This window comes from Aspergillus melleus (assembly GCF_016097325.1).
Source record: "Aspergillus melleus strain CBS 546.65 chromosome Unknown contig5, whole genome shotgun sequence".
In the NCBI taxonomy this organism is placed as follows: Eukaryota; Fungi; Ascomycota; class Eurotiomycetes; order Eurotiales; family Aspergillaceae; genus Aspergillus; species Aspergillus melleus.
The window spans coordinates 91,930-118,703 of record NW_025763374.1 but is presented as its reverse complement, the minus strand read 5'-3'; the positions used below and the strand labels follow the sequence as shown (position 1 = coordinate 118,703).

The window sequence follows — 26,774 nt, the reverse complement described above, 5'->3', positions numbered from 1 at the left end:
CTTAATTCGCCTGTTGACAAAACCCATGACGGTCTCATTCACTCGATATGTCGCTTAGCAGTTTCATAATCGTCTCTATAGAAGCGGCCGTGGCCATTCTGGTTGGGTATCTACTGGTTAACGAGTTCATCCGCTGGAACCGACGCATCAAAGGCCTGCCAGGACCCCAAGGGCTGCCGGTCATCGGCAACTTACGCCAGGTACGACATGGTCAGGAATCACAATTAATATAGCTAATATCACAGGTCACTCAATCGTTCTCGGCCGAGCAATATCGCCAATGGTCAGCGGAATACGGACCCGTATATCAAGTTCAACTTGGTAATATTCCTGTTGTGATCGTTAACACGGCCGAATCAGCGAAGTCGCTCTTTCTGAATCAAAGCTCGGCTTTGATTTCACGCCCTCTTTTTCATGTCCTCCATAAGACGGTGAGTAAGAGCGTCGCCAGTATCGGGACTAGTCCGTGGGATGAGAGCTGTAAGTTCCGGCGCAAGTTGGCCGCTGGAGCGTTGAATCGTCCGAAGGTTCAGTCATATGAGCCAGTATGTTTACCTTCTAGCTATCTTAGCGAAAGCGGCTAAGAATTGAAAAGATCATTATACTGGAAACTAGGGAATTTATTCAAGAGCTACTGCACGCATCACGCGAGAATGCCGAGGTGGAATTTCACTCGACGATACATCGCCTGTCCCTCAATTTGGTGCTGACATTGAATTATGGCACACGGTATTCTCACCTTCACAAATAGGACTGCACCTCTGCGTCAACTAATAGAATCCAGAGTCTCGAGCACAAAAGATCTTCAAGAAGATTCTCTCTATGCGGAAATTGTCGCTGTCGAGACCGAGATCTCGCGATACAGGTCAACATCCAAGAATCTCACCAATTACATCCCCCTTCTTCGACTGCTTGAGCCGATTTTATGGAGAACGGCTGCTGCATACTCGGCACAGATTGGTCAACGTCGGATCGCGTATAACGATCAATTGCTGAATCGGTTGAAAGAAGCCGTGAACAATGTTACCGATAAACCCTGCATTCAGGGGAATGTGTTGCGAGATCCGGAAGCTGTTGGGCTCTCGAGTAAGGAGCTGCTGAGTATTAGTTTGAGTATGATGGCGGTATGTTCTTCTAACGCCTTCCTTCGTGAATACAAACATACTGACATTATACAGGGTGCAGATAGCACGCAGCCTACCATCGCGTGGGCGATCCTTTTCTTGGCACATAACCAAGACATTCAACAACGCGCATTTGATGAACTCCAAAAAGCTGAAGCCCTCATTGGAGGGCACGTTGAGACACAGGAAGTCGAATATATCCATGCTTTGACTAAAGAGTTGATGCGCTTCTACACGGTCTTGCCACTCGCTATGCCCAGGGAAACGACAGAGTCGGTACATTTCGAAGGAAGTACAATTCCAGCCGGAACTATGGTGTTTCTGAACGCATGGGGATGCAATCGAGGTACGGAAATCCTGTTTATCTATCATTCTCCATTGACGGGGCTAACAATATTCAAGATGGCGACGCATTTGCCCACCCCTGGATTTTCAAACCGGAACGATGGCTCGACAATGCCGAAAAACATACACACCAGTTCGCTTTCGGCTATGGATCACGGATGTGCATAGCCTCGCATCTAGCATTTAGATTGGTCTATACAGCTGTGTTTCATTTGATTGCTACGTTCGAGATCTATCCTGTGGATGGACAAGGTAAAGACGCTGCTGATCCGATTAGAGGCATTAAGGATCCTACTTCCATTACAGCTGTTCCAAAGGCAGGAAAGGCTAGAATGGTCGCAAGAGAGTGGATAAAGTGAGAAAAATATTATCAGATATCGTTGAATGAGACTATGTGTTATGCTTGTGCTGTTTCCATGGAGATATCTTGCAGGAAGCTCTGTAAAATATTCGTCACCCATCGGCTTTGCCATTTTGGCGCTCCGACTGGCGAGTTTATTATAGACAATGACTGAATGCGCTCGACCGACCGGTCAATTAGCGACTGAGGAGTTGTGGACATGCTTTGGCAGTATAGAATCAGCCTCTCGGGCCCAAAAAGCTTTATCGCCGCTCGTAACAGAATTGTGACCGTGAGTAACCTGTAGAAAGATTAGCATGACTCTTAGATCCATAAAAACACGAAAGGTATATACCTATTTGCCATAATATCATCAGGAATAACGCTCTCAGAAACAAAGACCAAGAGACTGTTCATCGCCGCCACCAACGCGGCATCCGACCATGTCTGCGAGATCGATTCTGGGAAAACCGTCTGATATGGAACCTGAAAGCTGCGATATAACGCCACCTTGTAGACGTGGAATCGACACAACCAGTACTGCAATTTGATCCGGCTGCTCAGCGCGGTGATCGTGCCGGCCCCGGCGACCGGCGACCAACCGGCTGATCCGGGAATGCAAACGAGCCACTCGGACAGTTGCACCTCCAGCTCTGCGATGACTTCCAATGTGCGTGGTGGTTGTGGCACGCTTGCGGTTGATTCCTGGAGCTCGGGGGCGCACGCGATCCGCCATAGGATTTGGCGGAGACTCGTCTCTGCCAGAAAGAGGGAGTAGCAGGAGTCGATGACAGAGGTGTATGGGCTGTGTAGCTGGTTGGCGGTGGATGGCTCTTGGGCCATGCATTCGAATGGTAGCGGCAGGCGGTCTTCTAATTCCGATAGTTGGCTGCTGCATTCCAGATTGCTTTCCCAATTGAGATCACTGTTCTCGTCAGTATGCTATCATATCCGTGCGAAGTCCTCATACCGTTCCATATTCAAGAGAACCCAGTATAGTCGAATGCTAGTCGTTCGCGTAGTGATCTTGGTGCCTTGCGGTTTTAGAACTCTCCTAATGATTTGTTAGTGGATGCTACGTGGTGGAGAAACGAAGGCTTGCACTAGAAGAAACCGGTGCAAAATTCTCGATGCACGGTGAAGATAGCCCGATGCCGTCGAGAGCATGGAGAGTTTTGCGAAGCACAAAGCCGACAATCCATGTGCCTGTGCATAATCCAAACTTGTTGCCATAGGAAGCCAACCGAGTAGTTGCGTCGCCATGTTTAGATAGCCAATGGCCTCGTCAACGCAGGATGGAGACGAGTACAATTTTCCGAGACAGACCATAAGCATGACGAGGGCAGATGTCATGTCATTTTCAAACCCATCCTTAATGCAAGTCGTCACTGCGTCGTAGATTGCATCTTCGCACATGATCGGGTAGAGCGGATAGACTAGGTCAAGGAAGCATCGAGTATAGAAGAGCACCTGTCCTGTCTCGTTGGACTGGACCTGAAGGCCTAGGCTTTTGAACGAAGGTTGGATGGTGGATGCGTAGGTGGAACAGGCGTCTCCATCTACTGATTGCCGGGCTACATTAGGGCACATCACGCGAATTCTTTCCCAGCGGAGGATCGATGAGGTTGACCGTGGCTCTGCCGCTATCTTTTCAACAAGAAAATTAGGATGGTTTGGGTGTTGAGCCCCAGTCCTTGCAAGGACAGAGGGCTCGGACAAATCTTCAAGCCTGCTCATTCGGCCTTCCACGGTTTGGAACGCTCGATTTAGCTGACTGATGTGATCCAAAATCAAATGGAGACTCGGGTCGCGCCTATGCTCGCGTGTCAGCTACATGATATTCGCTTCCACCGACTGAGGATGTCCTACGCTGGTTGATGGTCTTTCCTGTAATGGCATACCAACTTTCTGCGACGGCAATACCGACACGAGGGTTGGCTTTCGTCGCACTTTATTTTCTTCTGCCGGCAAATTTCGCATGCCTGACCGGTTTAGCATTATTCGATGCGCAGACACTAAGGCAAACCTTGCTAGCTCTCTTTTCGAGAGTTGTCTCGTTAAGGACACAGGATGAAGCTGTGAGACTTTCCATGGTGGAATTGGACCTTCGATGTGAATACTGTTAGCCCAATATGGCCGAGTCAGCTCTGCTTATGGAACGAATCGGACAAGAGGTTCCCCACGGCAGCTGGGGATCTATTTATTCCGCTGACTGCATCACGTCAATCATGCCCGCCATGAGCCATCCGCACTACTGCAGCTTGCCTACTGCCAAGTCCATTTGAATTCTGCTGTTCGTCAAATCCCCTGAGAGGAAGTTATGAGTACCTCTTTCTGTCCGGAATATTGTGTCGTTTTCTTATTACAGTTGTGGTTGGACGCGATCTTTTGACCATACATTTCTCCAAGCAGAGTAGAGTCCTATAGTGAACCAGCAACACTCGTGATGTTACATACATTCACTCAAAAGCTCTCTTTATTCTCCTCCTGATGCCCCCGTGCGATGACGCAATCGTCCAACGGCATCGTGTTCATTATCCCAACGCGCCAATTCTGTGTTCGGGACCTTGACCAGTTTATGCGCCACTGATCCGTCTTCGAAGTCGACCACCGTCTGTCGATATTCGTACTTTTTCATCCTGGGAATCACTCCTATCCAGATGTAGTAGTATATTCCGCAAAGGCATAGCCTGGTTTAGTTAGTTTCAACGGTCGGCAGAAGCGTGGGGCAAGGTGCACTTACAATCCAATTCCCACCACTAGGTACGTGCCATACCAAAAACTCACATCTCCCCCGTTGGCTCCACCCGTGGGTGGATACCAAGGTGCCACCAGCAAGTAGATGTTAGTGAGAATTGCAAATGCGATTGCGACATTCCAGGCGCGGTATTCGGGCCTGGGGAAGTTCAGTCTTGCCCGACGGCGACGGATTATGAGCAGTCCCAACACGAGCAGGAAGTTGAATATATTGGTCGGGTAAACGGATAGATCGACCACTGTTCGCTGTTAGTACTCTGCTCATCAGTCGCCGAGGGTGTGGATATACGAACCAAAATTAAATGCATCTCCAGCAGGTGGAGCCAAGATCATAATCATCGTCATTCCCCATTGCACAAAATACGGGCCGATCGGCGTTCCGAACGGCCGCGTAGAAGTCCAGAATTTTCCCCATGGGAGAACTCCTTGCCTAAGGAAAGCGTGAGTATACTTGCCCAGGCATGTGAACACTGAGATGGCGTTACCTTCCAGTCTCTCGCAGCATGCGCGAAAAGTTGACCAACACGGCCATGAGGTTTCCAAATGCGCTGATCACGATGAGGACATTCAGCGCACGTCCAGACCCGTTAGACCCGAAGAGCTTCTCAAAGAAAATGCCGGCCGCGATTTGCTTCGAGTTCAAGATCTCCTCTCTCGATGCAGCGGAGAAGTAGGCAACATTTACCAGAATATATAAGCCTGTGACAAGGAGCAACGAGAACGGGGCACTCCAGCGTAGAGTTTTGATGGGATTCTGATAGAGATCAGCGTAATCACGTAGACATGATGGGCGAGAGAAGGGATACCTTGATTTCGTTGGCAACACTAAATGCGTTGGTATATCCTGCATACGAGAAGATCAACTTGACCATGGCATTTGTGGCGCCATACGCAGTTGCCTCCGAAGAGCCCTCCCACGCATTCCGCCAGTTCATCTGGGGATCGGGCACTTTGGTGTGGCCACCGAGCACTACCAGCCCCGCGATGGAGATCCTGTGTCACTGTTAATCTTGGGGTCTAGGCCCTAGCTGAGGATGCACACGTACAACAACAGAGTTGCGATCTTGACAAATCCAAACCAAACCACTAGCCTCAAGGACCATTTCGTATTGGCGCTGACCACTGCATGATTCGTTAGCCGTGGCTGCATTCCATTCCAACACTCCTTTGGAATCTAACCCATGAACGCCAGCGTGTAAACTGCCACGGCAACGCCTTTTAATTGCCAGTCTGTGTATTCATGGCCGGAAAGTCCAAAAAGATATTGAGCTAGGACAACAGCATTGCTGCTTCCGAATGAAAAGACGACGTGTTTGACGGCGAAGGTCGTTGGGAAGAAATATTGCGGCTTTGGGTATGCTTGTTCCAGATAGACCACTTCTGCACCAGAGCGACTAGGGAAATATGATGCAAGCTCCAGATATGTTGCCAGTGTCGTATGTGCCAGGAGGTAGCCGATAAACCAGTAGATCATGGTGAGACCGACGGAGCCCACGCCGGAGAGAATGGTAGCGGCTGAGAGAGTTAGGATCGTAGTTAAGGTAAGGACTTTGGGCCAGCTTACGTGTTGAGAATATACCAGTCCCGATCATCTGATTAATGTTCAGGCATAGACTGGTCCAAAAGCTCACAGAGTAACCTAAAGGCGAGTCCGTTTCGACCGGTGCGCCCGAGGCATCTTGATAGGTAACAGCTGTCGAGTTGACACCGGTTTCTGCTGTGTATTTCACTCCACCCTCCTGGATGACGGATTCTTGAGACCTAGAGTTGGACTGTATGGTCACCCTGGGACCTTTCTCGCTATCCCTGTCCATCTTCTGGGAGCAGATACTTGTAATAGGTGAAAGATAATCGTATCACCCGCACGAGCAGGCGATGAGTAGACGAGATCAGCGCACCCTTTTATAACAAGGGATTTGAGTTTCCGGCCCATTCCATCATCCTGCAAGATGGCACGCCATCCTCATTCCTGCACGTATGACGCTTCATGCAGTCGTGCTGCTTGCCAACATACCACATTTGGTACTGATTTTCGAGATACCCAGGTCCACGGTGCTCCCCCAGTGGTCTTAATGGTCAATGGAAAAGCTAAGCAGTGATGACACCTGTCTCCGCAATAGTAACATGAGAACTAAAGGGAATACCCGGGAAACCTCCGCTAGATCTAGACTTATCGGGTCTACTTCTCTCTTCGGTGTGATGTGATGATATGGTTTTTCAACCCATATTTCCTCGGCACTCAGCGCTTTAAGCTTTCTTTCAATTTGTAACGACAAGCTAAATTTATTTTATAACGCCCTTATCTATGGGCAGACCTTGGCTGGTCGGCCAAATTGTGAATTGCCGTGTTAAATGATGTCAATTCTCCTCGGGGTCGTCTCATCGACTAGCGTGGTGGACCGCGTCAACCGCCAGTTAGCTTCACAGGCAACGTCTGGGCATGCAATCACTCAATGCTTTTTTATCCTCTCCAACATAGATAGGGGCTTCCGCCACTTGGTGGCTTGGTGGCATCTGCTCTATTACAAATTCAAAAATATCATCCCGAGGGCGCCACCGGAGGGGCACGTTTTCATGCCCTTCCTTACTAGAGTTGAGCTTTATCGTCTAAATAACCAATTTAAGTTGTGGTCGCCTTGGTCTTTTTGTTTCCTGTCTCCTAGAGGCACGTAATGCTCGGATTATAGGAATTCATGGTTGGGTTGTTCTTCTCGTCGCGAGAGCCAAGCGGTCCCAACTCATATGATGTCTCCTCTACTTGGCTCCAGCCCCTTCCATATACCATCGAAAATAGGGAGAATTTCATCCGGCAGCGGCCCTTTCTGAATGCTTTCCACATTTGATCTAAGCTGCTTTATCGAGCTCGCCCCAAGAATTATCCCATCATTCTCTGCCAGTGCCGAATGATAATATGCCCATCGCAGTGCCGCGTCGATGGTAGTAATTCCCAGAGACTCGGTCGCAATCTCCAGCCTTTTCAGTGCTGAGTGTAATACCTCCTGGTCATATAGTCCCTGCATGAATTGTCCCAAGAGATTATCGGCGCTGAAGCGTGTATCCTCGGCTGTGCCGTGGGTGAATTTGCCGGAAAGGAAACCCGAGGCTAGAACGCTGCAGGACGGTCAAATTCCTTCTTACACAGAATGGAAACATGGCTTACCGAAAGGCATTGTAAGCAATTCCATAATTTCTTAGGATGGGAAGAAGCTTCTTCTCCATCCCGCGATTCACAGCACTGTAGTCGCCTTGGTAGACGGTAGGTTTGACATAGCCGTGGGCCTCGCAGATAGCGAGGAATTGCTGCAGCAGATCGGGCTTAAAGTTTGAGACACCAAACTATAGCACTTTTTTTAGTATATAACTTCCGTTCAGGACTGAAGTTACAAACTTGCTTGAATTTCCCTGCTGCATATAGGTCGTTGATGGTTCTTGCCTGCTCTTCCAGCGGGGTGGAGAGGTCGGGATAGTGAATGTATAGGGTGTTCACCTGTGTTGATTAACCACTTGACACCGTCGTTTGGATGATTTAAATACCTGATCAATGCCAATTCGCCTCAGACTAATCTTAACGGACTGTTCAACGGCGCTGCTTTCCATATGCCCCCCTTGATTGCTAGTCTGCGTGAAAATTTTGGTGTCAATCGTGAAGCCCTGATTGACGGCTTTAGTCTCCCCTAACAGCTCCTCGGAGCGACCAGGCGCGATAGGGGGATATCTGCTGGCCGTGTCAATGTGGGTGATTTTATTTCGTTTCAAATAATCCAGGACTTCCTGGATTTCCTCGGGGCTGGCGAAGTCCATGCCGAAAGAAGCAGCGCCGAAGATAAGTTTGGGGTTACCCATTTGTGGTGTTTCGGAATTTGAGATTCTGTTTCGCTTGAGTAAAACTTGTTCTTTGAAGATAGATAGCTGATCTGATGAGTGCAGAAAGGCCCAATAAATATACCTTCTTGTCCTTTATACACGGAGACTGCCAATCCGGCTTGTATAGCAGGGCGATCGGTGCATCTTCACAGCGATCGGGATAAGTGGGTCCCGTCGATTATCCCGTTTTGTGCTTCTCTTGTGCATGCCGCCTCGACAGCGAGTATAGTCACTCATCATACTGGACCTTGAGCTACGTTCAAGGTATAGTTGAACGGTTTTAAATTGTATGATGTTCTGAGATTTGTCGTGAAATCGTCTTTTCCAATTCTGCCTCTTTTCAATGATCCCCTTGACTACGACTGGCAATATTCTCGCTCTTCCCAAAACATATATATATCCACACATTCGCCGGAAGAGTCAAATATTTTACATCCTTTGGACAAAGTTACCAATGACACAGATTATACGACATGGGAAAGAAACTAAAAAATGAAAAAAAACCAAAAAATACAAAAGTTGATGATCAAGGATTTTAGGATAAAACATTTATACTTAGTTGGCACAAGACACAGCATGTCAACAATAATGCCTCCGTGTGACACTCATTATTACGACTACTAGTATGGTACAAGGTGGCATGTGGAGAAAACATTTGTACGGTGTAAATCATGCCTCAGAGCCGTTGCCCCCGAGCACGCGGCTCCGGCATGCATGATGTATAAAGTTAGACACCACGGCCAAGCTGGAAAGATCGATGCACAATGATTTAACGGAAAGGTTTTCGCTCAGTCAATGTTGCCTACTTTTTGTTCTTCTGAAGGCCAAGTTGCATTGCATCTTCCTAGTTACTATTCTCCGTGGGTAATTTTGGAGCAACACTATTACCGGGTCGAAGTTGCTTGTCCATCTATCAGACCTAGTCAAGGCTTGTATACATGCACGGCGTAGTCAATTAGAACGGACTATTATTCATGTTTTCGACTCGCTGATCTGCACTATGACAAAAATTGTAAGAGTATTCTCGTACTGTTCTGAACAGGTGAGCGCCCGCAGGTCGCAATTACCAGATACTAGCAAAGCTACCACGTTCAATTATTTTGGACATACTGCGCATAAATGAAACCTGGCCTCATGAGCCGGCGGGAGAACAGGCCAAGAGGAAAAATCTTCCAACGCACTAACTAAGGCACGCCAGCCCTGAGCACAAGCGAACGGAATCGCCCGCTTCAAAGTCCCACTATCTAACAGGCCGTGATTGGGTAACTTAGAAGCCCTAAGACACCTCGATATTAACTTATATTAGATGCTAAGACCGAATCCCTTAGCGACACGCCCGGACCAAGGTCTCCGTTTCCCCGGGCTGGACGGAAAATCCGCTCTGCTCCATTGTCTCCGTTTGAAATAGTTCGCCAAGCCCTGTCTCAATCAGATTCTCTAGAGTCTGAATCCAGACCTTTTGCCTTGATGCAAGTAAGATCGTAAAAGACCTCGGGTGGGACTTGAGCTGCTGACCGGAAAGCGTGGCAAACAATGCCATTATGTCAAAATTGCACATCTCCATTCGGATTTGACCGTGAGAGAGTGAGCATCGGGAACCTTCATGTTACTTTTTTCTGCCCAGGGAGATTTCTAGAAGATCTCACTTTCTCAGCATCTAATACGAATGCGTTATTTTTGGATCCGGATGCTGATCCCCGAGAGACAAGTTGGGTGATAATTCGGAGCCGAGGCACATGGCAACTCTCGTAAGTCGCAACTTCATGCAATGGACATTCGACTAGCTCAGGGGCTAGTGCCGTATTATATTGGTCAATCTTCTTTCGATCTCAGGTTCCATAGACTAATATCACGGCTGGCGTAATGGCAACAAGATGATAGGCTGGCACGGACTACTCCATATGGCATAGCCCTCGGTCTTTCGATCCGCCAGAGTTTAATAGATTAAGAAATGGGAATCGCGATTTCCGAGTCCCTCGCCAAGTGGCCACTTGCACTGCCTCTGTCTCCCGAACTCCCAATTGACATGGACCTCGTGTTCCCAAGAACACCCCACATCCCATTCCCCATGTGGCCCGAATGCCAATGCCTGCACATCTTGTCATCTGTGCGTTTCGACTCCCTGTCACCCCCGGGATGGGTCGGCATTACGGATCTGATCATTGCTTAACGATGCCGCAGCTTATGAAGATCAAATTCGCAAACTGCGAGTCAGATATCGCCCCAATCTCCTTCTTCGTGGGCTGTGAGGAGGGGCCTGGATTATTGCCAAGGTGGCTGTTGGTATTCAGCTACTCACACTAGCGTCCTCACATTGATTGTCCAATGCAAGTGGCGTTGCAACGTTCGACATGGGTGTCTAGTTAGTCTCTGTCTGGGTGGTCCAGCCATGGCTCTTTGATTACTGTTATCGCCTCCATAGTTTGGTGAGGGGCCTATAAGTCTGGCCATATCCGGCCGTTGAGTCTCTTTTGGCTTTCTCTTTTCCAACTCATCCCAAACGACCATACACACACAAAAAATGACTGAAGGCCTCCCAGATTACGTTCTTGACCCCAATGCCGTCCTCAAGGACACCGATGCCGCTTGGCGGTATGGCAGAGTTCCCGATTATAGCAAAACGCGCGCATTCTATGAACAGAGTGAGCCACACCTTAACTATTTGCCCCTTCACCGATAAAACAATACTAATGTTATCCCAGCACGCACGATGTTCCACGAATCCGGCAGCCTCCCCTTCCTCGTCGAGAACTTAGTCAAGAACTGGGAAATCGAAGCCTCCTTCAAGACCTCCCTGTCCGACTGGCGCACGATCGATCACACAAAATACAAATTCTCGCTGAATGGCGGCACTCCTCAGTCCGGTGAGCACATGCTCAAAGTCGGCACGTACAACGCCCTCATCACGCCGAACAAGTACTACGATCCTGAGCACAATGATTTCGAGAAGAGCCACAAGTCGTTCAAGCGCATGATGCCGACCTTTGCCTGGGAAGTCACCGAGGTGTATAGCGGTCCCCCGGTGGTTATCTTCAAATGGAGACATTGGGGTGTGATGGCCAATGACTATGTTGGGTTTAATGAGTGAGTGCATCTTTTTGTTGCTGATTGTGCCGAGGAAGTGGGATGATGCGCTAACGATAAATAGTTCTGCCGAGAAGGTTAAGATCAAGGCTCATGGAGAAACACTCGACATCCAGGGTATCGTGATCGCGAAGGTGAATGATAAACTGCAGCTGGAGAGCATAGATGTCTGGTTTGACCCGTTGGAGATGTTCCGTCAGATCGACCAGAAGAAAGAGGAGGGCGCCGAGTCTGCTGCCGCGGGATGTCCGTTTGCCGGGGCTGTTAGCAAGGAATAATTTCCTTGAATGTACATAGCGAGATTGGTTATACATAGACGTGCCACAATATGATGATTTTATGCGCTTGAAGCTGATTGTATCGTCGTGTGAATAGTAACCTCCTTCCAAAAGAATAAGGCTATGATAGTTTTCAAGCGTCTTTGCTGTCCTTGCATGCTACTTTGCCCCTTCGATATATCCTTTCCATATATTGAGATCTTCGGATAAATATGGGTTCTCATCCCCGGTTCATCCCCCTGCGAACATGCCGGTGTAGCTATAACCGCTTTTCAAGGCATAAAGCACCTCACCCATAGAGTTGGGGTAGTAGTGTGAAGATCTTTTCGAATGTACTGGGTAGACCAATGAATATTCTGAGTCAAGGGCTCACACCGGTGTTTGAACCTAGGCTTAGGGTCCAATCGCAATGGGACGGAAGTCGGTGTAATCCGTCGACGATGTTGCTTGGCGTGACCCTCACGGAAATGTTTCCCGCGTGGCTTGGCCACTGCTGTGCGGAATGGATTTCGCAAGGACTTCAGCGATTAACAAACTGGCGCTTTCAGGCCCACCGAGTCCGTTCTCCCGCTTCCTAGGTGTAGGTATTCGCGGCAATTGTGTTTCTGAGTAACACTAATTCCTACTTGAAATACCAGCAGAAGCTCAGACGACGCAGCTACGAAGTATGTGGCCGGATTGCAAGTCAAGCGAAATGAAGTCGCGCGGAAATCAAGTAAAGATTGCGTGATAGTCTTCCTACCTTACCAACGCAGCGTTGAAGCATTATCTGAGCCTGTATCACCAATAAGCGTGTGCGGTGTGTGAATTTCGCCTTTTTTATCAAGCTAGTAGAGCTTCAACTGATTAATTAACTAACCCCCTAAGACGGCTGAGTCACGAGTCCACGGCCTTGTAGCATCTGCTAGAGGACAACGCATTCCTCCAATGAAGAAATTCACAATTCATATAAAAGGGTGCCGAGAGATAGACTGAGTTATATTAAGGGCCTTCTCTGCCATACGCACATCCACGGAATACTTCTCAAAGACTCGGTCTAGTGTCTAATCATTCAACGGAGTAAGGAGACACTTGCCATGAGTTCACCATGACACTACTATGAACACCGATAGTTTCCGTTTCTTGGCCCCAACAATCGGCATATTGTGGCAAATAGATAGGGTTGTACTCAAGGAAAGGGGAAGATTGGCTCGCATAGTCTAACCTTTGACGATCTGACATATCCTTCCCTGATTTCAGCAACGTTTCAATGACATCGCTCAACCTATCTCACGGCACAGCGGCCAGCGGTGGATCCATTGAATGCACTAAGTGGGGTTATCCGTTCTGGATAATTACTCCAGCCACTCAGAGGCCATTTTCAAAACCGGTTTAGAGATCAGATATCTTGCTCCTGTCGGTTAGCGCGTTGTCGATCGAGGATTTCTGAGGATTTCTTTGTCTCGGACCCCCCTCTCACAAAAGACCCTGTCGGGTGTGTTTCCCGCCATGTCTGCCTCTAACATAATGTTCTTATCTTAAATCAAGGTCTCTCTCGGAGATGTCCTGTCGGCTTCCATCTTCCCAACCTGACGCGCAGTGTGCACAATGTTCCCGCGACCGCTCGCTCCGGCGAGGCAGCATTTAATTGCAGCTGCGACTTCTCAACTCCGAAGGCGACAAAATGTTTCCAGGGCCTGTATCAGATGCCAGCAAAAGAAAATCAAAGTATACAGTTCCGTTGCAGCTTTCCCCAGTCACTGCGCTGATCGGGGATTTGACCTAGTGTTTTGGCGGCATCCCTTGCCAACGATGTCTCGAAACCAGCACCCCATGCGTGGTCGACGAAGACAGCGACGAACGCCGAAAAATCCTTCTGAAACGCCGGATAAGCTATCTCGAAAAGGATCGAGAGCTCCTTATTCAACTGGTGGACACTCTTCGCGATGAAGACCGGCTTCACATCTCCGACACTATGAACCTTATCCGCAGCAACGCCTCCATTGACGACCTTCGGTCGTTCGTGACCGACCAAGTCGAGCCCCAAGGCTCGAAAGAAAGTTCATATTCAGTGGTAAAGCCGGAGGCCGATGGCGAAGACGCACTGTTTCCTACACCCAGCGCTCGTCAACACTTGTTGAATATCCAGCGATTAACGGATATCCCAGTCCACCGTGTCCCTGCTCGGCCGTGGACTTCAGTCACAGATGATAACGATTTTGTGTCCCACTTGATTTCCTTATATTTCTCGTGGGAACACCAGACGGTAAACTGGATTGATCAGGACCTTTTTCTCGAGGACATGAGGTCGGGCAAATTGGAGTCTGAATTCTGCTCTCCGCTCTTGGTCAATTCTATACTTTCTGTCGCATGTGTAAGAAAGAGAAGACTACAGTCCTTCGAACATGAACTGACATATTTCGTAACAGTGGTTCTCGAACTGGCCCGAGGCAATGGCAACACAAGACGATCCTACTTCCAAAGGTCTGCACTTCTATCACGAGGCCAGTGATCTTCTCGTCCTGCAAGAAGGTAGAGTTAGTTTGACTAGCGTCCAAGGCCTCGGGGCATTGTACACAAGGTATCTTCGGACATAGAAGGCCGTTTCAACTTTGATCTAACCATGGCTAAAGTTCTTGCATCATGGGAAAGGACAGACTCGGCTGGAAATATCTCGTCGAGATTGGCGACAGCACGCGCCAAATCATTGCGAAACGGACGCATCTTATTGAGAAAGCTGAATGCCGGCATGAAACGATACGAGCGCTTGACACGGCGGTCCTCGGTTTGTTTAATCTCACCTCGTGGGTAGAATCCTCCTTTGCGGGGTGAAGTACCTTGTTCTGACTGACCACTTGCGATAGAACCGCTACCTTGATGCTCCAGCAGCCGCTAGTGATGAAGCAGCCTCATTTGGACCCCTTTCTTCCAGATCACAACCACGACGGTGCATGGATGCCATATCCTCTGGCAGCAGATCCTCTCCGCGGACAAAAGCATTGTGTTCTGCAAGCTTCGTTCGAGCTGCAATCGATTATATCTAATATCTCCACCTCCTTTTTTGAAGAACAAAGGCCATCTCAGTATTGCGATGTTGAAACCATGGTCGATAATTTTCATCGAGACCTCAGGAAATGGTCTCTACACATCCCAGCATGCACCAGCCTTGGGTGTGATAGTACGCCCAGCGTGATGGATATGCAGTAAGGGTGGCCGTCATCCCCATGGGCTTAGTGCTGATCGACATCGCAGCATGAAGTACCATGCGGCTACCGCGACAATATTCGGATTTATCAAACACCTGCCAGATCCAGCAACGCCGGTGATATCTATTGACCACGCGCGGTACCTTCGCCATTCTGCTGCACAACAGATCCGAGATATCCTCAGTTCGCACCGTTCCCGTTGGTCCACAAATTGGATGCCGTTGAATTACGCGCAGTACGCTACCCTGGCTTCATTTATCCTCCTGGAGGGGCTTCATAATGAGAAGAGTGCCGAAGCATTCGTAGATCTCTGTATCATCCTCTCTGCCCTCTCCCGACGATGGCTACTGGCTAAGGGGATGCTGCGTCTTCTTCAACTTACCGCCCAGCTGAAAAGCATTGCGCTTCCTCCCCAGACACGCGGCCTTTTCCATGAATTCTCCTCCAAGACTTGGAAAATACATGATCGTAAACGACTCAGTAGTTTATATCCTAATGTCGCTGTCACCGTTCTGGGAGAGAAGAACCTCGGCGAGGCAGAGCTGGACCTCTTTATCGCCCGGTGGGATGATTTGGATCTATCAGACGACATGGAAGATGGAGAAGAGTATAAAGAAGCAGATAGAAAGCTGTAGTTTAGAGAGTTAATCATGACTTACGGTTCAATGACTTGGATGCGTATTATTCGCCATGCCGCAGCTCATTACGCAAACGCAAGTTTCTAGGACTTCTTCCTTTCAGATCAGCGAAGAGGCTATATGAAATTGCTGGCCATGGCTAGATCTTCGATTCATGACTATGATGTCTTTCTACTTCCCATTTGCCACATAATTTAATCAGTCTCTCAAAGCTGAGTGTCGATCCCTAGTCACATCATGGTTCAACTATCGAATTCACTCCAAACACTCTTAAGAACGGCGGCCTTCTTTATGCCGTGAATGCCATTGTCTCGCATTGCCAAACGGCCAGCTACTTGTTACGCCATACCCTTGAATGTCGATCAACTTGGAGTGTGAACGGGTCAAAGTGGCTTAACACAATCCAATCCAAATGTCATGGACAGTTCACGTCTGATAACATAATTATACTTGTAGAAACACAACATCCTGGGCTTTCAGAAAGGTACCACATCTACCCAATAACAAACGATCGTAAACTTGCGCATGGTCTGGTCAACCACCCAGTTACATCCAAGAGAATTACAATTACATTAATCCTCCATAAGATCCTTGCTCCCGCTCCAATTCTTCGTCTTCTTCAATGTAATCCTTAAACTTGTCCACTTCACTTTCTTTCTTCTCCGGGTCCTGCGTCTGGCTTTGGCCTGGTTGCTGCGGCTGTTGCTGCTGTCTTCCCTCGTTCTGCCGGTCTTGGTGGTGATGGAACATTCTATCCATGAAGCTTCGGTGGGGCTCTTGCGATTCTAGATACAGTTAGCCTGAGGCAAAGCATCTCAAGAGGGCCTTACGGTCGGGCATGATGTGTTCTTGTCTGTTTCTGTGGGAGGTATGTGATCCTAGATCATCAGCCTCGTCCACCAGCGCCCGGTGTTTTTATTTAAATAAAAGGGAATATAAGCATTTCTACGTCATGAAAAGCTCCACATCACCCCTATAACACTTCACAGTGGTTAATTTCTACTGACACTTCCGTCCATCCGAGAGTGGAGGACGTCATCCCCATAACTTTCCTGGGATGGAGGTTGTTATTGGTTCCGCGGCTTTATCCGAGGTTGGGTTTCTAAACCTTCGTTCGAGGCTGATCATGCCAAATTATCTCTTCCGACCTCATTTACTTTCTCATAGATAAGCAAGTGGGCATATATAAGATATCGCAATTCAAGAGAAACTTAAAATAGGGAATGAAAAGGGGGTGGTTTCATCCCCTCCAGCAGAGGAACCTCCGATCGTTGTTATGCAAACCGACCACACCAGAGCACTGAAATCGATTAGGATTAAAAATTAAAAAGCAGGGGAAAGGTTCTATCGCACGGATACACGCAACAAACATGAAGAGAATTATAAATCTATAATACAAAAGATTGTTCACACTATGCCTCATACCAAAAAGTACCCATGTTACTTAGCCCAAGTACCACGAAGCAACGCTGACCAGCAGCTAGCAAAGAAACCCCTGCATGTCACTTTTCATCCTTAGCTTCCTTCTGTCTCCCAGAGCCAGGAGAGTTTTCAACCTTTGTTCGAACCAACTTCCGGATACTTATATTGGCCATGTGCGCCATGGCAACCATCTGTCGCACGCCCGGCATCCCGGCCGGGAAGATGACATAAAGTCCCGATTCCTGACATGGGTCCGGCCGCAGCTTGTCATGGTATGCCTTCTTGCCGTGAATTGGCAATCGCTGGTATGTGTGGTGATATAAGGACCGAGTAAGTCGCTCCAAGGTCGGTGACATGCCGGTCACCTCGCCTAGCTCGGTAAGGGGCTCGTACCCCAGGCTTAGATAGGAAACATTTGAATGGTGAAGCAGTGCCATCGCCGCGTAGGTGAGTAGGTCGGACATTCCCTTCGGTGCGCCGGGTGCTGCGATGCAGGGATCGATGTGGTAGCCGTTGTGTGTGCCGATGCGTCGTAGTGCAGCGAATCCGTTCACCGTGCCGCCGGCAGCGCGAGTATATATGAATGTCATGAGGTTCGGATAGTCAAAGGGATCGTAAACTGTAATGAATGCTTGGGATGTCGTGCTGCTTTGGTTGCGTTGTTCGCGCCATGAGTCGTATATGGACATCAGCTCGGACTGGAAGGCTGCATCTTCTCCGGAGGCGGGAACATATACGCCCAGTGTTATGCCGCCTTTATCTGGGTTCAGGAGCTGTCGATTCTGGACGATGACTCGCTTGCTGCTACGCTCGAGGAGTACGTCGTTGGTGCAAGGGTTCAGGACTCGCTCTACCCCGAATTGCATTGTGTTCCAGTTTCGTTGTCGCGCATATTTAGCGAATGTTTCGCTCGCCCCCATGAAAGCGATGTCTAGCGAGTGTTCTTTTCGGTAAATGGCAAATTGGTCGAGGACGCTGTCGAATCGAGTGGACTCGCAGAGAGGGTCGCCGCTAACAATGGCGACGTGATTGAGGATTTTATAGCAGAGAGCGGCGGTGTGGGATTTGTTGACAAAGAATCGGTAGCTGCGGTCGAGCATACCCATGTGTGAAACAGTTCCATATCGCAGGGCCAGGGCTTCTACAACTCGTCGTGTACTGAAGTCGTGGTCGTGGTCATGCTTGGGGGCTTTCGTACTGGATCGTGGTCTGCGCCTGAGGAACGGCAAACTTCGTCGCTCGCGCAATGTCGGGTAGCGTGGTTTGCCCAGGATATGGTCGGATGGTGTATCTGATCCTGAACTGTGATCGACGAGAGTACGACTGCTATCGCTGCTGCCGTTGTCACTACTGGTGCTGCGACTAAGTCTCGGAGGGTGTTGAGGTGGAGGGGATAAGAACTTGTCGGTTGGAGGGAGTAATTCGCAATTATCGAGGCAGAAATGCCGGCTAGGATATGAGTCTAGCTCACGTAACAGTGATGGACCCACGCTGTCAAGCAACAGTCCTTTTTTCATCGCCTTAGTCTGCCGTGGCTGCTTGGTCCTACCTTTTCCAGACTGGACAGGCCGCTCCTCGCATGATGAGGCAGCCATCTCGATGACTCAAGATGGAGGTCTGGATGTTCTCAGAACTAAAGGAGCGAGCTATGGCAGGGTGTACGCTTGAGGGTGGGTAACGGCTTTTATCGAAAGATGTGTGAGGAAAACATGACGCAGTTGAACCGAGGACGGCCCACGCATGGAATGGTCCAACCCCTATATATTGCGATTAGCATGTACCCTCACTAGCCTGATCAGGGTCCTGCAACCCCTAGGCAGTCGCATTCAGCAGTCCGGGATTAGTTCCTAATAGCAGGCCCTACCGATGGGACCTTTCAGTTGGGCTGTGAGGCCGGGTGGCGCTGGCTGTGCCTTTGGGTGGCTCACTGGTTTCGGACAGTCTCATGTCATTCTGATCCAATGGAGCGGAGGGTTGTGGTCTAATGTTTGGTCATGGATTGCGCTTTAGGGGCATGGGTTGTGACCAGTGAGTGGACTTCCTTGTCTCTTTTGTCATTATTTTTTTTCATTATTTTTTGTCCCCCTTCTTCTTTGTGTTTTCTTTTAATATAGATTTAATTTCGTTGATCCTTTCTCTATTTCACCCCATTTGACGAGCAGGATCTGATCATGTCTCATTCTTTGTACGGTACATGCCGTCAAGGGTGGTAACACAAACGCCAGCATCAGCCGTTTAGACCTCCTTCGCTTTCGACGTGTCACCCTTGCAGTGGAAAATTCAGGCAGCAGAATTAAGCTCACGCACCAAGCCTTGTAAAGAGCATCTAGGCTGACGGAGAGCCAGACCCGCCGGAGTGGAGTATGAGATCAGTCCGGATGCGCGCCATGGAACCACAACTCAGCGACGAGAGAATTGAATCCAGTGGGCCAGACGCTACGATGAATGCAGTAAACCTCCCGCCGTAGGGGTCTTTCATTTATTGCACCTTTTTGCCCTTTCTCGGTTTCAGCTTCTTTGTTGTGTCGTGTTATTGTCTCCTCCGACTTGACCTAATTGGCCCATCACCAAGCGTAGCAGAGATTTTTCTCACGTTCCCTCTCTTCTCGCAAGTGTAGAAACCCAGCTTTAGCAGCCTACTCTATTCATGAGGTCGTGTCCAATCGAAAATCTTCTATCAGAAACCTCACACTACTGCCACGTTAACAAGACATCTCGTTACCTAACGAATTCAAGCTTCACTAGTCCGCGGACTCCGGCCGGCATCGTCAGGAACCACCGCCGCCGCCCTTTCCGCGACTGCATACGCCGTTGCCTGATTACGAGCGCCTACCTGCAACGGCGTAAGGCTTGCCTGGACCACGCGGAGTCCTCGGGTCCCGTATACCTGCAGTCGATGATCCACCATTTTCGCCCTGTTTTCCGCCTATCACGCAAGTTCCGATGGTTGTACTCTCGCTAGTTGATGATCCTGTGTCGGAATGGACCGACCGTTCCGAGAGAGCCTACGAAATACGATTTCGGTCTGCGATCGTGTTATTTATCACAGAAAATCAATTCAAACTTTTAGCCTCGAGATGTCATGAGGTGACTTCCCCCGAGCAGTTCATACTATCTAGGTCTTTGAGAATCCTAGTGTCGTTGTCCACCATCTGTCCCCACAGTGCATCTAGTCCTCCCAACTAAAACGGTGAACTGTTTTCTCGTATAACGTGGAATTCAATAGCGTGGAGTCCACCTTCTCGAAACCAAACTCCTACTCTTTCCTTTCCTTGAAGAGTAACGGCTTGCTTGCATCGGGAACGTTCTACCAGATTTTTAGCAAATTCGTCGAGGTTGTAGAATCGTGGGGACTCACCATGCGTCCAAATGCATGACTAGGATACCGTTCCTTCACAACGGTTTCGTTTCGAAACTCGTATCTCAAGATGATCTTGGCAATAATCAACTTGATCTCCGCTGCAGCCAGAAACCTTCCCGGGCATGCATGTTTTCCATACCCAAACACGAGATTCTTGTCGTTTGACGTAACGAACTGGTTCCGAGCTTGCTCTGCTGCCGTCGCACCCTGTCGAATCTTGTAGAATCGGAACCCATCGAACCTATCATCCTTAGAGTATGTGGTCTCATCATGCGCGATGGCATCCGATGGGGTTTCAACCAAGCTGCCGGGCGGGATGTATTGTCCGTTCGAGAGAGTGATGCCCTGGGCAGTCTTGCGAGAAAATGAAGTCGTTTCCGGCGGGTAAAAGCGAGTCGTCTCTTTCATGAACGAGTCTAGCTTTTCCATTCGTTGCAGTGCGCGGGAATTCATTTCATCCTTGCTAGTGTCTGCCACTACGGTGTGGACCTCCTCGCGCAGCGGCTCGAGATACTCGCGCCATACGGCGAGATTGTACAAGATGTTGGTCGCTGTGACAGTGGTGTTGTGGATTCCACCGAAGATCACTAACAACTGTAGTTTGACGATGCGTTGAGTAGACTGAATGCCGTAGTCTGTACTTCGATCTAAGAACCACTGAAGCATGTCGTTGGGCTTTTCGTAATGAGGGTCCTGGGCAGCGTTACGGCGAGCTTGTATAATTGGCTCGAAGAACTGTTCTGCGAGTTCTTCCCGCTCTCTGAGCTTGCGGACTTCAGGCAGTCTGGAGGCGAAAAATGGACGGAGCCAGGGCTTCATACTCTTGACTGCCTGGATTGCGTTGACCAGCTCTGTGGTGTAGTTGACTGCGGTGTCAAGGTAATCCTTGTCGCGGGACAGTTCTGGGCCAACGAAGATACGTCCCGATACCTTCGCAATGATATTTATCAGTTTCGGGTAGATGAATACGGGAGTCCAATCTGGACAGCGAGTTATTTCGTCTTTGATCGCCCTCTCAACCTCCTCGAAGATGATGGGGCTTAGTCGAGCTGACTAGTGTGAGCGAAGGTTGTTAAACGGGGAGATATTGAATCGTACACAAGGCCGGATTGAGGTCCGCTTTGATTGAGTAAGCGGCAAGCGGTTCATCAGGGTCGACCTTCGTGTATTTGGCTTCCATGAGCTGTCCGGTCAGTATACTTGCGCTCCATGGTATCAAGATGCAACAGCTGACCTTGTGCACTGCGTCAGGAAAGCTGATCATATTGCCTGGCAATTTATTCAATTCCGCCAGGAATTGGCCGGGAATAACCACGTTCTTGAGGCCTAAGTGGGACAAAGATCAGTATCTGCGAATATTCAAAATATCTGACATCCCGTACCATCGGACGTCGGCATCACCCAAACTTGGTCTTTGAACTGTCCTAAATATTAAAGCTGTGACAAGTGTTGCTCTCAGGGGGTAACATACTTTCTCATATCCCTGCTGATCCAGCTTGCGCGCAGAGTCTAGATACATCTTTCGCCAGGCCTTACTGCTGCCATCCTGCTGGATTTTAGGGAGCTTGGCGAACAGGGCCGCTTGTTTCGCCCATAACATGCATCGAAAGGCAACAGAAAGGATGAAAATGAAGGTCAACGTTTTTGGAACGTGTAAAAGGTTGAGCAGGTTCTGTTAGTCCATGATGGAGAATATGTTACGCTGATATGAGCATGGGAAGGGCAGAGAAGTCTTCCTCCTTCCTATCTAAATACTCGGGATGAATTCCTGTCTCCAGGCCTCTCTTGTTGCTTGAACTTCTCAGTCCTTCCGTGATCCGACGTGACGGGTTTCTTTTCCCGCCATCCGGCTTATGCAAACTGTGTACATGCCCTAGTTCCATCGCGATGAGCCCCCGATGGACCGGATGAAGTGGCATCGCTTCCGTGGACTGCACGGGATCGGAAGTCGCTGGCATTGCATCGTCCTGTACTTCGTATAAGGACTGCTATTCCTAGATATAGCACACCGATTACCAGAACCATTTGCGCATATGCGTCTTCCACTAGTCCTATTGGAAAAAGGATGCCAAGGCTGATCGACATTGTGGTTAAGCCAAGATTGATACGACTCGATGTCTACGACTCCATCTCTACTTCGGAGTACGAGTCGAATTCTACGACTCAGTGGCAACGGCTCCGGTGGATACGATTCGGTGGATGCGACTCGTAGAAATGCCGACAAGCACATGATTCATGCGTTGGTTTAATCACAGGGTCCTAGATCTTGCTTCATCAGCCACTCCTTAGGTAAAATCTCTGTCGCGGACTTCAGGGGTTTCTTGCCAAAATGCTCTCCCATCATCCAAGGAGAATGTAAAGGCTGGCTATTCCCGCTCGCAATCTCTATTTACAACGCTCTCCTGCTCCTAACACGGTACAACTCGTTTTCCTATGTCTACTACCCATATCCATGTCCCGTTGAACCCGACTACATCCAGGAATGCCTACAAATTACACACAAGTGCATCAATCTCCATCAGGGCCCGGTGATGCTCGGCCAATCGCTTGTCAAATCATCGAGGACGAGCATCTTGAAGGTCAGTGGGACGGCAAGGTCATTCTGGTCACCGGATGCTCGTCCGGGCTGGGAGTTGAGACTGCTCGTGCACTGTACAGAACTGGAGCTACGTTGTATCTGACTGCACGAGACATTGATAGAGCTCGAGCAGCCCTAGACGACATCGCCCCTAGCCCACGGGTTCACTTCTTGCATCTCGATCTCGGCTCCTTGAAGTCTGTCCACGCCTGTGCAAATGCATTCAAGGCACGTTCAGAAACACTTCACGTCCTCATCGAAAACGCCGCTGTGATGGCCTGTCCGGAAGGTCAAACTACGGATGGCTTCGAAACCCAGTTCGGCACCAACCATCTCGGTCATTTCCTCCTCTTTCATCTACTGAAACCCGTTTTCCTCTCGTCTTCGGAACCCGCATTCAACTCGCGCGTAATCATCGTCTCCTCTGTCGCCCATCAGTACAGCGCTGTCAACTTTGACAACATCAACCTCGTCGGTGAATACGACCCCTGGAAAGCGTACGGTCAGAGCAAAACGGCGAATATCTGGACGGCCAACGAGATCGATCGGAGGTATGGTGCACGTGGACTACACGCATGGAGTTTGCATCCAGAGGCGATCGCCATAAATCTTCAACGGTATATTCCTGAGGAACAGAAGCGGTTATGGACACAGGATGACAATTCTCAGAAGTACTGGAAAAGCCCCGAGCAGGGCGCGTCTACGACCATTTGGGCGGCTATTTCGAGGAAATTGGACGGAGCTGGAGGAAGATACTTAGAAGATTGTTCAATCGCGGTAGCAGATGCGAACGGCGAAAGTCCCGGTCTTGCCGCCTGGACGTATGATCCTCTCGGCGAAGCGAAGTTGTGGGATCGGACCCTGGAGTTATTGCGGCTGAATGAATGAGGCTTTGCATTGCTAAGCTATAGTTGTCCAGGGTTACAAACTCCTTAATCCTATGTTCACAAGCTTGGTGCAGCTGGGTTCTGCTGACCTGGCTTAAAGCCCCCCCTATAGCGTCCATAAGTTGCCGGAGCCCATCTGGCAATTATTCCAGATTAGAAAGTTTCCGTCGATACACTCCGTGTCTAGCGTCTCGTTGGACCGGGTCATCCTGTAGTCCAGTTTGGGTGGGACTTCTGGAACCGCACTGGTGATAGAGCCTAGCAGGTAACTGTCGGATGGAAAAGGATGCGTCCAAATCGGCTCATCTAGTCCATAAGGGTGGGTTTGCACGTTCGTATTGGACGCACCACACACTGTATGTGTTGAGCGTGTAGAGTCTCCCGTTGCTGGTGGGTTGGGAGCAACGAGAGAACCGCTATTCACAACCTCCGGGGAACGCGTAAATAGGTGGGGTTGCATGCGAAAGTTAGAAGCATCGGCTAGGGCCCTCTCGAAGATCTTTGACAGATGGAGCTCGCGATTTTTTACGTAAATCTGTGGCTGCTTGGGGTCAATGTCTGCATTGCTAACGTTGAATCTCCGTATCAGGTTTCCGATCAGGCTCTCGGTGTTGTACTTCTTCCAGCTGCCTTTTAACTGCTCGTGAAGGTGAGGCCTGTATGGATGTTACTAACAATCATCCCGCATTATGTCTGCTATTTTGATAATACTCACCAAAGAAGGAAGTCAATGTAACCAGGATGGTCGTAGAGGAACATGGACGGCGTCGGACGGTACCACGGCAAGCATTTGGCAAGATTTTCGGTAGACGGGAGAACAAAGAACTATCACAAACGAAATGAGTAACGGTCTCTCTATTTCTTCCGGATGGATGATGGTATCATACAAGAAGGTGCCGGTATTGGGCCCAAAATAGGGCCTCTAGCTCCAGGTGAGAGTGGTAGCAGCCGCGCCACGGCCGCATGAGCTGGTACGCCAGGTAAGCCGTCTTTCGGAAAAGGGTGTCTAGATGGTTTCTCCTTCTATTCGTCTGTTGCGGTTCATGTATGTGGGATCGATCTGATGAGGGAGGAACTCTACAGTCCTGCAAAAGCTGTGCTAGAAGAGTCGGATAAAAGTCTTCGGTAGTAATCTTTCAATATACCACGTCTAAGCCAGTGGGTAAGCATTCTACTTAGCACGGATAAAAAATGCCTTACCTTTAATGGTAAATCCCCGCAGTTGAAAGTGCTGGACCAGATAGTCCAATCCATCCGTCGAACCCTGTGAGTACTTCCATGCCATGGTGCTCTCGACGAAGCGATTAGGGGTGAGTCTTGGCATGTCGCCACCATGTGTTTCCCTCATTTGCTCTATGATATGGAGGAAGATCGAAGGCTGCTTTGAGAACATTTTTCCAACATCGGCAGGTATTCCATCCCCCATTGGAGTGCTATCAAACCCGGAGGATGTCAAGCTCCGGCCCACAGACCGATGGCCTCTAGCAGGATTCGGCACATCCTCAACCTCCAGGCATTCATTCGAGAGACGATGAATCTGATCCAGTCGATTTTGGAAAAGATTCAACTTGCTGGTTAATCCTTCATTCTCCGCCAGCATCTGCTCCAGCAGACCTTTGTGGTCACCGCTAGAGAGCAGGTTCATCTTCTCCTGCAGCTGCGCGGCGACCTGTTTAGAATTCTGTCGCGTGCGGCGTTGAGATATGCGATCGACCTGTCGTTTCCTTTCTAACTGCTTGTCCGTGAATTTGGACTTCCATGTTGGTTTTCCGTCGGCTCCCGACGGCCCTTTTGTGGTTGATGTTCTCGGTGGCATCGTGAACGTGTTGGTCTCGATGGTTGCGCGGGTTGGAAGTTGGCCTTTTGAACGGATCAACCGTCTCGTCTCTTAGGTCAGCAGCCTCCACGCAGTGAGAGGCAGGGACAATGTAGATTCCACGCCATGAAGACCAGCACGATCATACGGCACAGAACACTCTCTCAAAGACATTATTCACAAATTGACCCGGTTTAGCTGTTATGTTTGTTGTTTGGGGCCGCGAAAGAATGTGTATGATCCTTAAATCCACGCACCTTCTGTAGCTCTACGCACAGAGTTACAAGGTGGCTGCAGGGGTATCTGCATCGCACGTCTGGAAGTCGTACATTTCCCGGATTTGTCGAGTCCTTGTGATCACTCGCATTTCCTCTCACAATATTTTCTCTTTCGATGCAAACTACGGCTTTTATTTTGCGTCGGGATCTCGGGATTAATTTCCTGGGTATGTCATATACCTACAGTTGCTAATATTTCGATACATGCCGAAACCGGAAGTTCGCTCGATCTCAATACATTGTAGATGTGGTCACAGTCTGGTTCTTTGTATAAGACGCTTTTCATCCTGCTTCGATCCAGCGTTGTCACACAAAAAGGCGGGATCGTTTGTAGCACAGATTCGTTCCGATATCAGAATCAGTCACAGGATTCGGTCTCTCAGCAGCGGCTCTATCCAATATACGATAATCTTACGGACCTGTGCCACTCCCAAGCGGAAACTAGCTTCTTTTCAACACTTCAGGGATTCCAGATCTTGCACCAGTCATACCAAAGGTCTTTCTAAGTGGAGTTGGCTCAGGGTATGTGGCATCCGAGCGCCACAGAAAAGGATATACGGTAGTGGACACTTTCAGACTAGATACCACCTTAGCTCAAGTTTGGCCTCAACTTCCCCAAGCAAGTTGCATCGCTTTCGAAAGCATCTCGTTATCCTCATAATGGCAATCAACAAGACTATTGAAAGATCATATAGGCATTACTATGCCATTGGAAATTCATTTGTCCCCGCGGCTACGCCATGCAGGGTATAAGAGTACTATCTTGTAGGTTGAGTTGGTACCACCAGCTCACTTCATTCATTTTGATGTATTTGAA

General features: G+C 49.1%; 12 protein-coding genes across 12 annotated transcripts; 5 read left to right on the top strand and 7 right to left on the bottom strand.

Annotated features, from left to right (window-relative positions):
* Positions 1-47: 47 nt before the first annotated feature.
* On the top strand, positions 48-1,828 carry LDX57_008585 (uncharacterized protein; the record flags this gene model as incomplete). Its single annotated transcript, XM_046090306.1, has 6 exons — positions 48-200; positions 246-545; positions 596-729; positions 785-1,124; positions 1,179-1,470; positions 1,527-1,828. The coding sequence occupies 6 exons, from the start codon at positions 48-50 to the stop codon at positions 1,826-1,828; spliced, it is 1,521 nt and encodes a 506-aa protein (XP_045946279.1).
* A 38-nt stretch (positions 1,829-1,866) lies between these two features.
* On the bottom strand, positions 1,867-2,787 carry LDX57_008584 (fungal specific transcription factor domain-containing protein; the record flags this gene model as incomplete). Its single annotated transcript, XM_046090305.1, has 3 exons — positions 1,867-2,110; positions 2,165-2,734; positions 2,780-2,787. 3 exons carry the CDS (start codon positions 2,785-2,787, stop codon positions 1,867-1,869), a joined length of 822 nt encoding a protein of 273 aa, XP_045946278.1.
* Positions 2,788-4,285: 1,498 nt separating this feature from the next.
* On the bottom strand, positions 4,286-6,380 carry LDX57_008583 (uncharacterized protein; the record flags this gene model as incomplete). Its single annotated transcript, XM_046090304.1, has 8 exons — positions 4,286-4,499; positions 4,553-4,805; positions 4,860-4,996; positions 5,052-5,320; positions 5,373-5,559; positions 5,613-5,688; positions 5,746-6,081; positions 6,131-6,380. 8 exons carry the CDS (start codon positions 6,378-6,380, stop codon positions 4,286-4,288), a joined length of 1,722 nt encoding a protein of 573 aa, XP_045946277.1.
* A 1,010-nt stretch (positions 6,381-7,390) lies between these two features.
* LDX57_008582 (uncharacterized protein) lies at positions 7,391-8,409 on the bottom strand (the record flags this gene model as incomplete). The annotated part of the gene is made up of 3 exons (XM_046090303.1): positions 7,391-7,902; positions 7,955-8,053; positions 8,101-8,409. The coding sequence occupies 3 exons, from the start codon at positions 8,407-8,409 to the stop codon at positions 7,723-7,725; spliced, it is 588 nt and encodes a 195-aa protein (XP_045946276.1). The 3' UTR covers positions 7,391-7,722.
* A 2,518-nt stretch (positions 8,410-10,927) lies between these two features.
* LDX57_008581 (uncharacterized protein) lies at positions 10,928-11,900 on the top strand. The gene is made up of 3 exons (XM_046090302.1): positions 10,928-11,072; positions 11,133-11,514; positions 11,579-11,900. The coding sequence occupies exons 1-3, from the start codon at positions 10,952-10,954 to the stop codon at positions 11,790-11,792; spliced, it is 717 nt and encodes a 238-aa protein (XP_045946275.1). The 5' UTR covers positions 10,928-10,951; the 3' UTR covers positions 11,793-11,900.
* A 1,479-nt stretch (positions 11,901-13,379) lies between these two features.
* LDX57_008580 (Zn(II)2Cys6 transcription factor domain-containing protein) lies at positions 13,380-14,368 on the top strand (the record flags this gene model as incomplete). The annotated part of the gene is made up of 3 exons (XM_046090301.1): positions 13,380-13,499; positions 13,558-14,037; positions 14,201-14,368. 3 exons carry the CDS (start codon positions 13,380-13,382, stop codon positions 14,366-14,368), a joined length of 768 nt encoding a protein of 255 aa, XP_045946274.1.
* A 656-nt stretch (positions 14,369-15,024) lies between these two features.
* On the top strand, positions 15,025-15,612 carry LDX57_008579 (uncharacterized protein; the record flags this gene model as incomplete). The annotated part of the gene is made up of 1 exon (XM_046090300.1): positions 15,025-15,612. The coding sequence occupies one exon, from the start codon at positions 15,025-15,027 to the stop codon at positions 15,610-15,612; it is 588 nt and encodes a 195-aa protein (XP_045946273.1).
* A 570-nt stretch (positions 15,613-16,182) lies between these two features.
* Positions 16,183-16,455, bottom strand: LDX57_008578 (uncharacterized protein; the record flags this gene model as incomplete). The annotated part of the gene is made up of 2 exons (XM_046090299.1): positions 16,183-16,400; positions 16,446-16,455. 2 exons carry the CDS (start codon positions 16,453-16,455, stop codon positions 16,183-16,185), a joined length of 228 nt encoding a protein of 75 aa, XP_045946272.1.
* A 662-nt stretch (positions 16,456-17,117) lies between these two features.
* Positions 17,118-18,632, bottom strand: ergS (the record flags this gene model as incomplete). The annotated part of the gene is made up of 1 exon (XM_046090298.1): positions 17,118-18,632. One exon carries the CDS (start codon positions 18,630-18,632, stop codon positions 17,118-17,120), a length of 1,515 nt encoding a protein of 504 aa, XP_045946271.1.
* Positions 18,633-20,293: 1,661 nt separating this feature from the next.
* LDX57_008576 (cytochrome P450) lies at positions 20,294-22,103 on the bottom strand (the record flags this gene model as incomplete). The annotated part of the gene is made up of 6 exons (XM_046090297.1): positions 21,870-22,103; positions 21,781-21,817; positions 21,633-21,724; positions 21,497-21,581; positions 20,396-21,447; positions 20,294-20,344 (listed from the first exon to the last, which is right to left on the bottom strand). Exons 1-6 carry the CDS (start codon positions 21,996-21,998, stop codon positions 20,294-20,296), a joined length of 1,446 nt encoding a protein of 481 aa, XP_045946270.1. The 5' UTR covers positions 21,999-22,103.
* Positions 22,104-22,640: 537 nt separating this feature from the next.
* LDX57_008575 (uncharacterized protein) lies at positions 22,641-23,864 on the top strand (the record flags this gene model as incomplete). Its single annotated transcript, XM_046090296.1, has 1 exon — positions 22,641-23,864. Exon 1 carries the CDS (start codon positions 22,881-22,883, stop codon positions 23,862-23,864), a length of 984 nt encoding a protein of 327 aa, XP_045946269.1. The 5' UTR covers positions 22,641-22,880.
* Positions 23,865-23,969: 105 nt separating this feature from the next.
* LDX57_008574 (uncharacterized protein) lies at positions 23,970-25,679 on the bottom strand (the record flags this gene model as incomplete). Its single annotated transcript, XM_046090295.1, has 4 exons — positions 23,970-24,519; positions 24,579-24,688; positions 24,751-24,869; positions 25,064-25,679. 4 exons carry the CDS (start codon positions 25,677-25,679, stop codon positions 23,970-23,972), a joined length of 1,395 nt encoding a protein of 464 aa, XP_045946268.1.
* Positions 25,680-26,774: the final 1,095 nt, after the last annotated feature.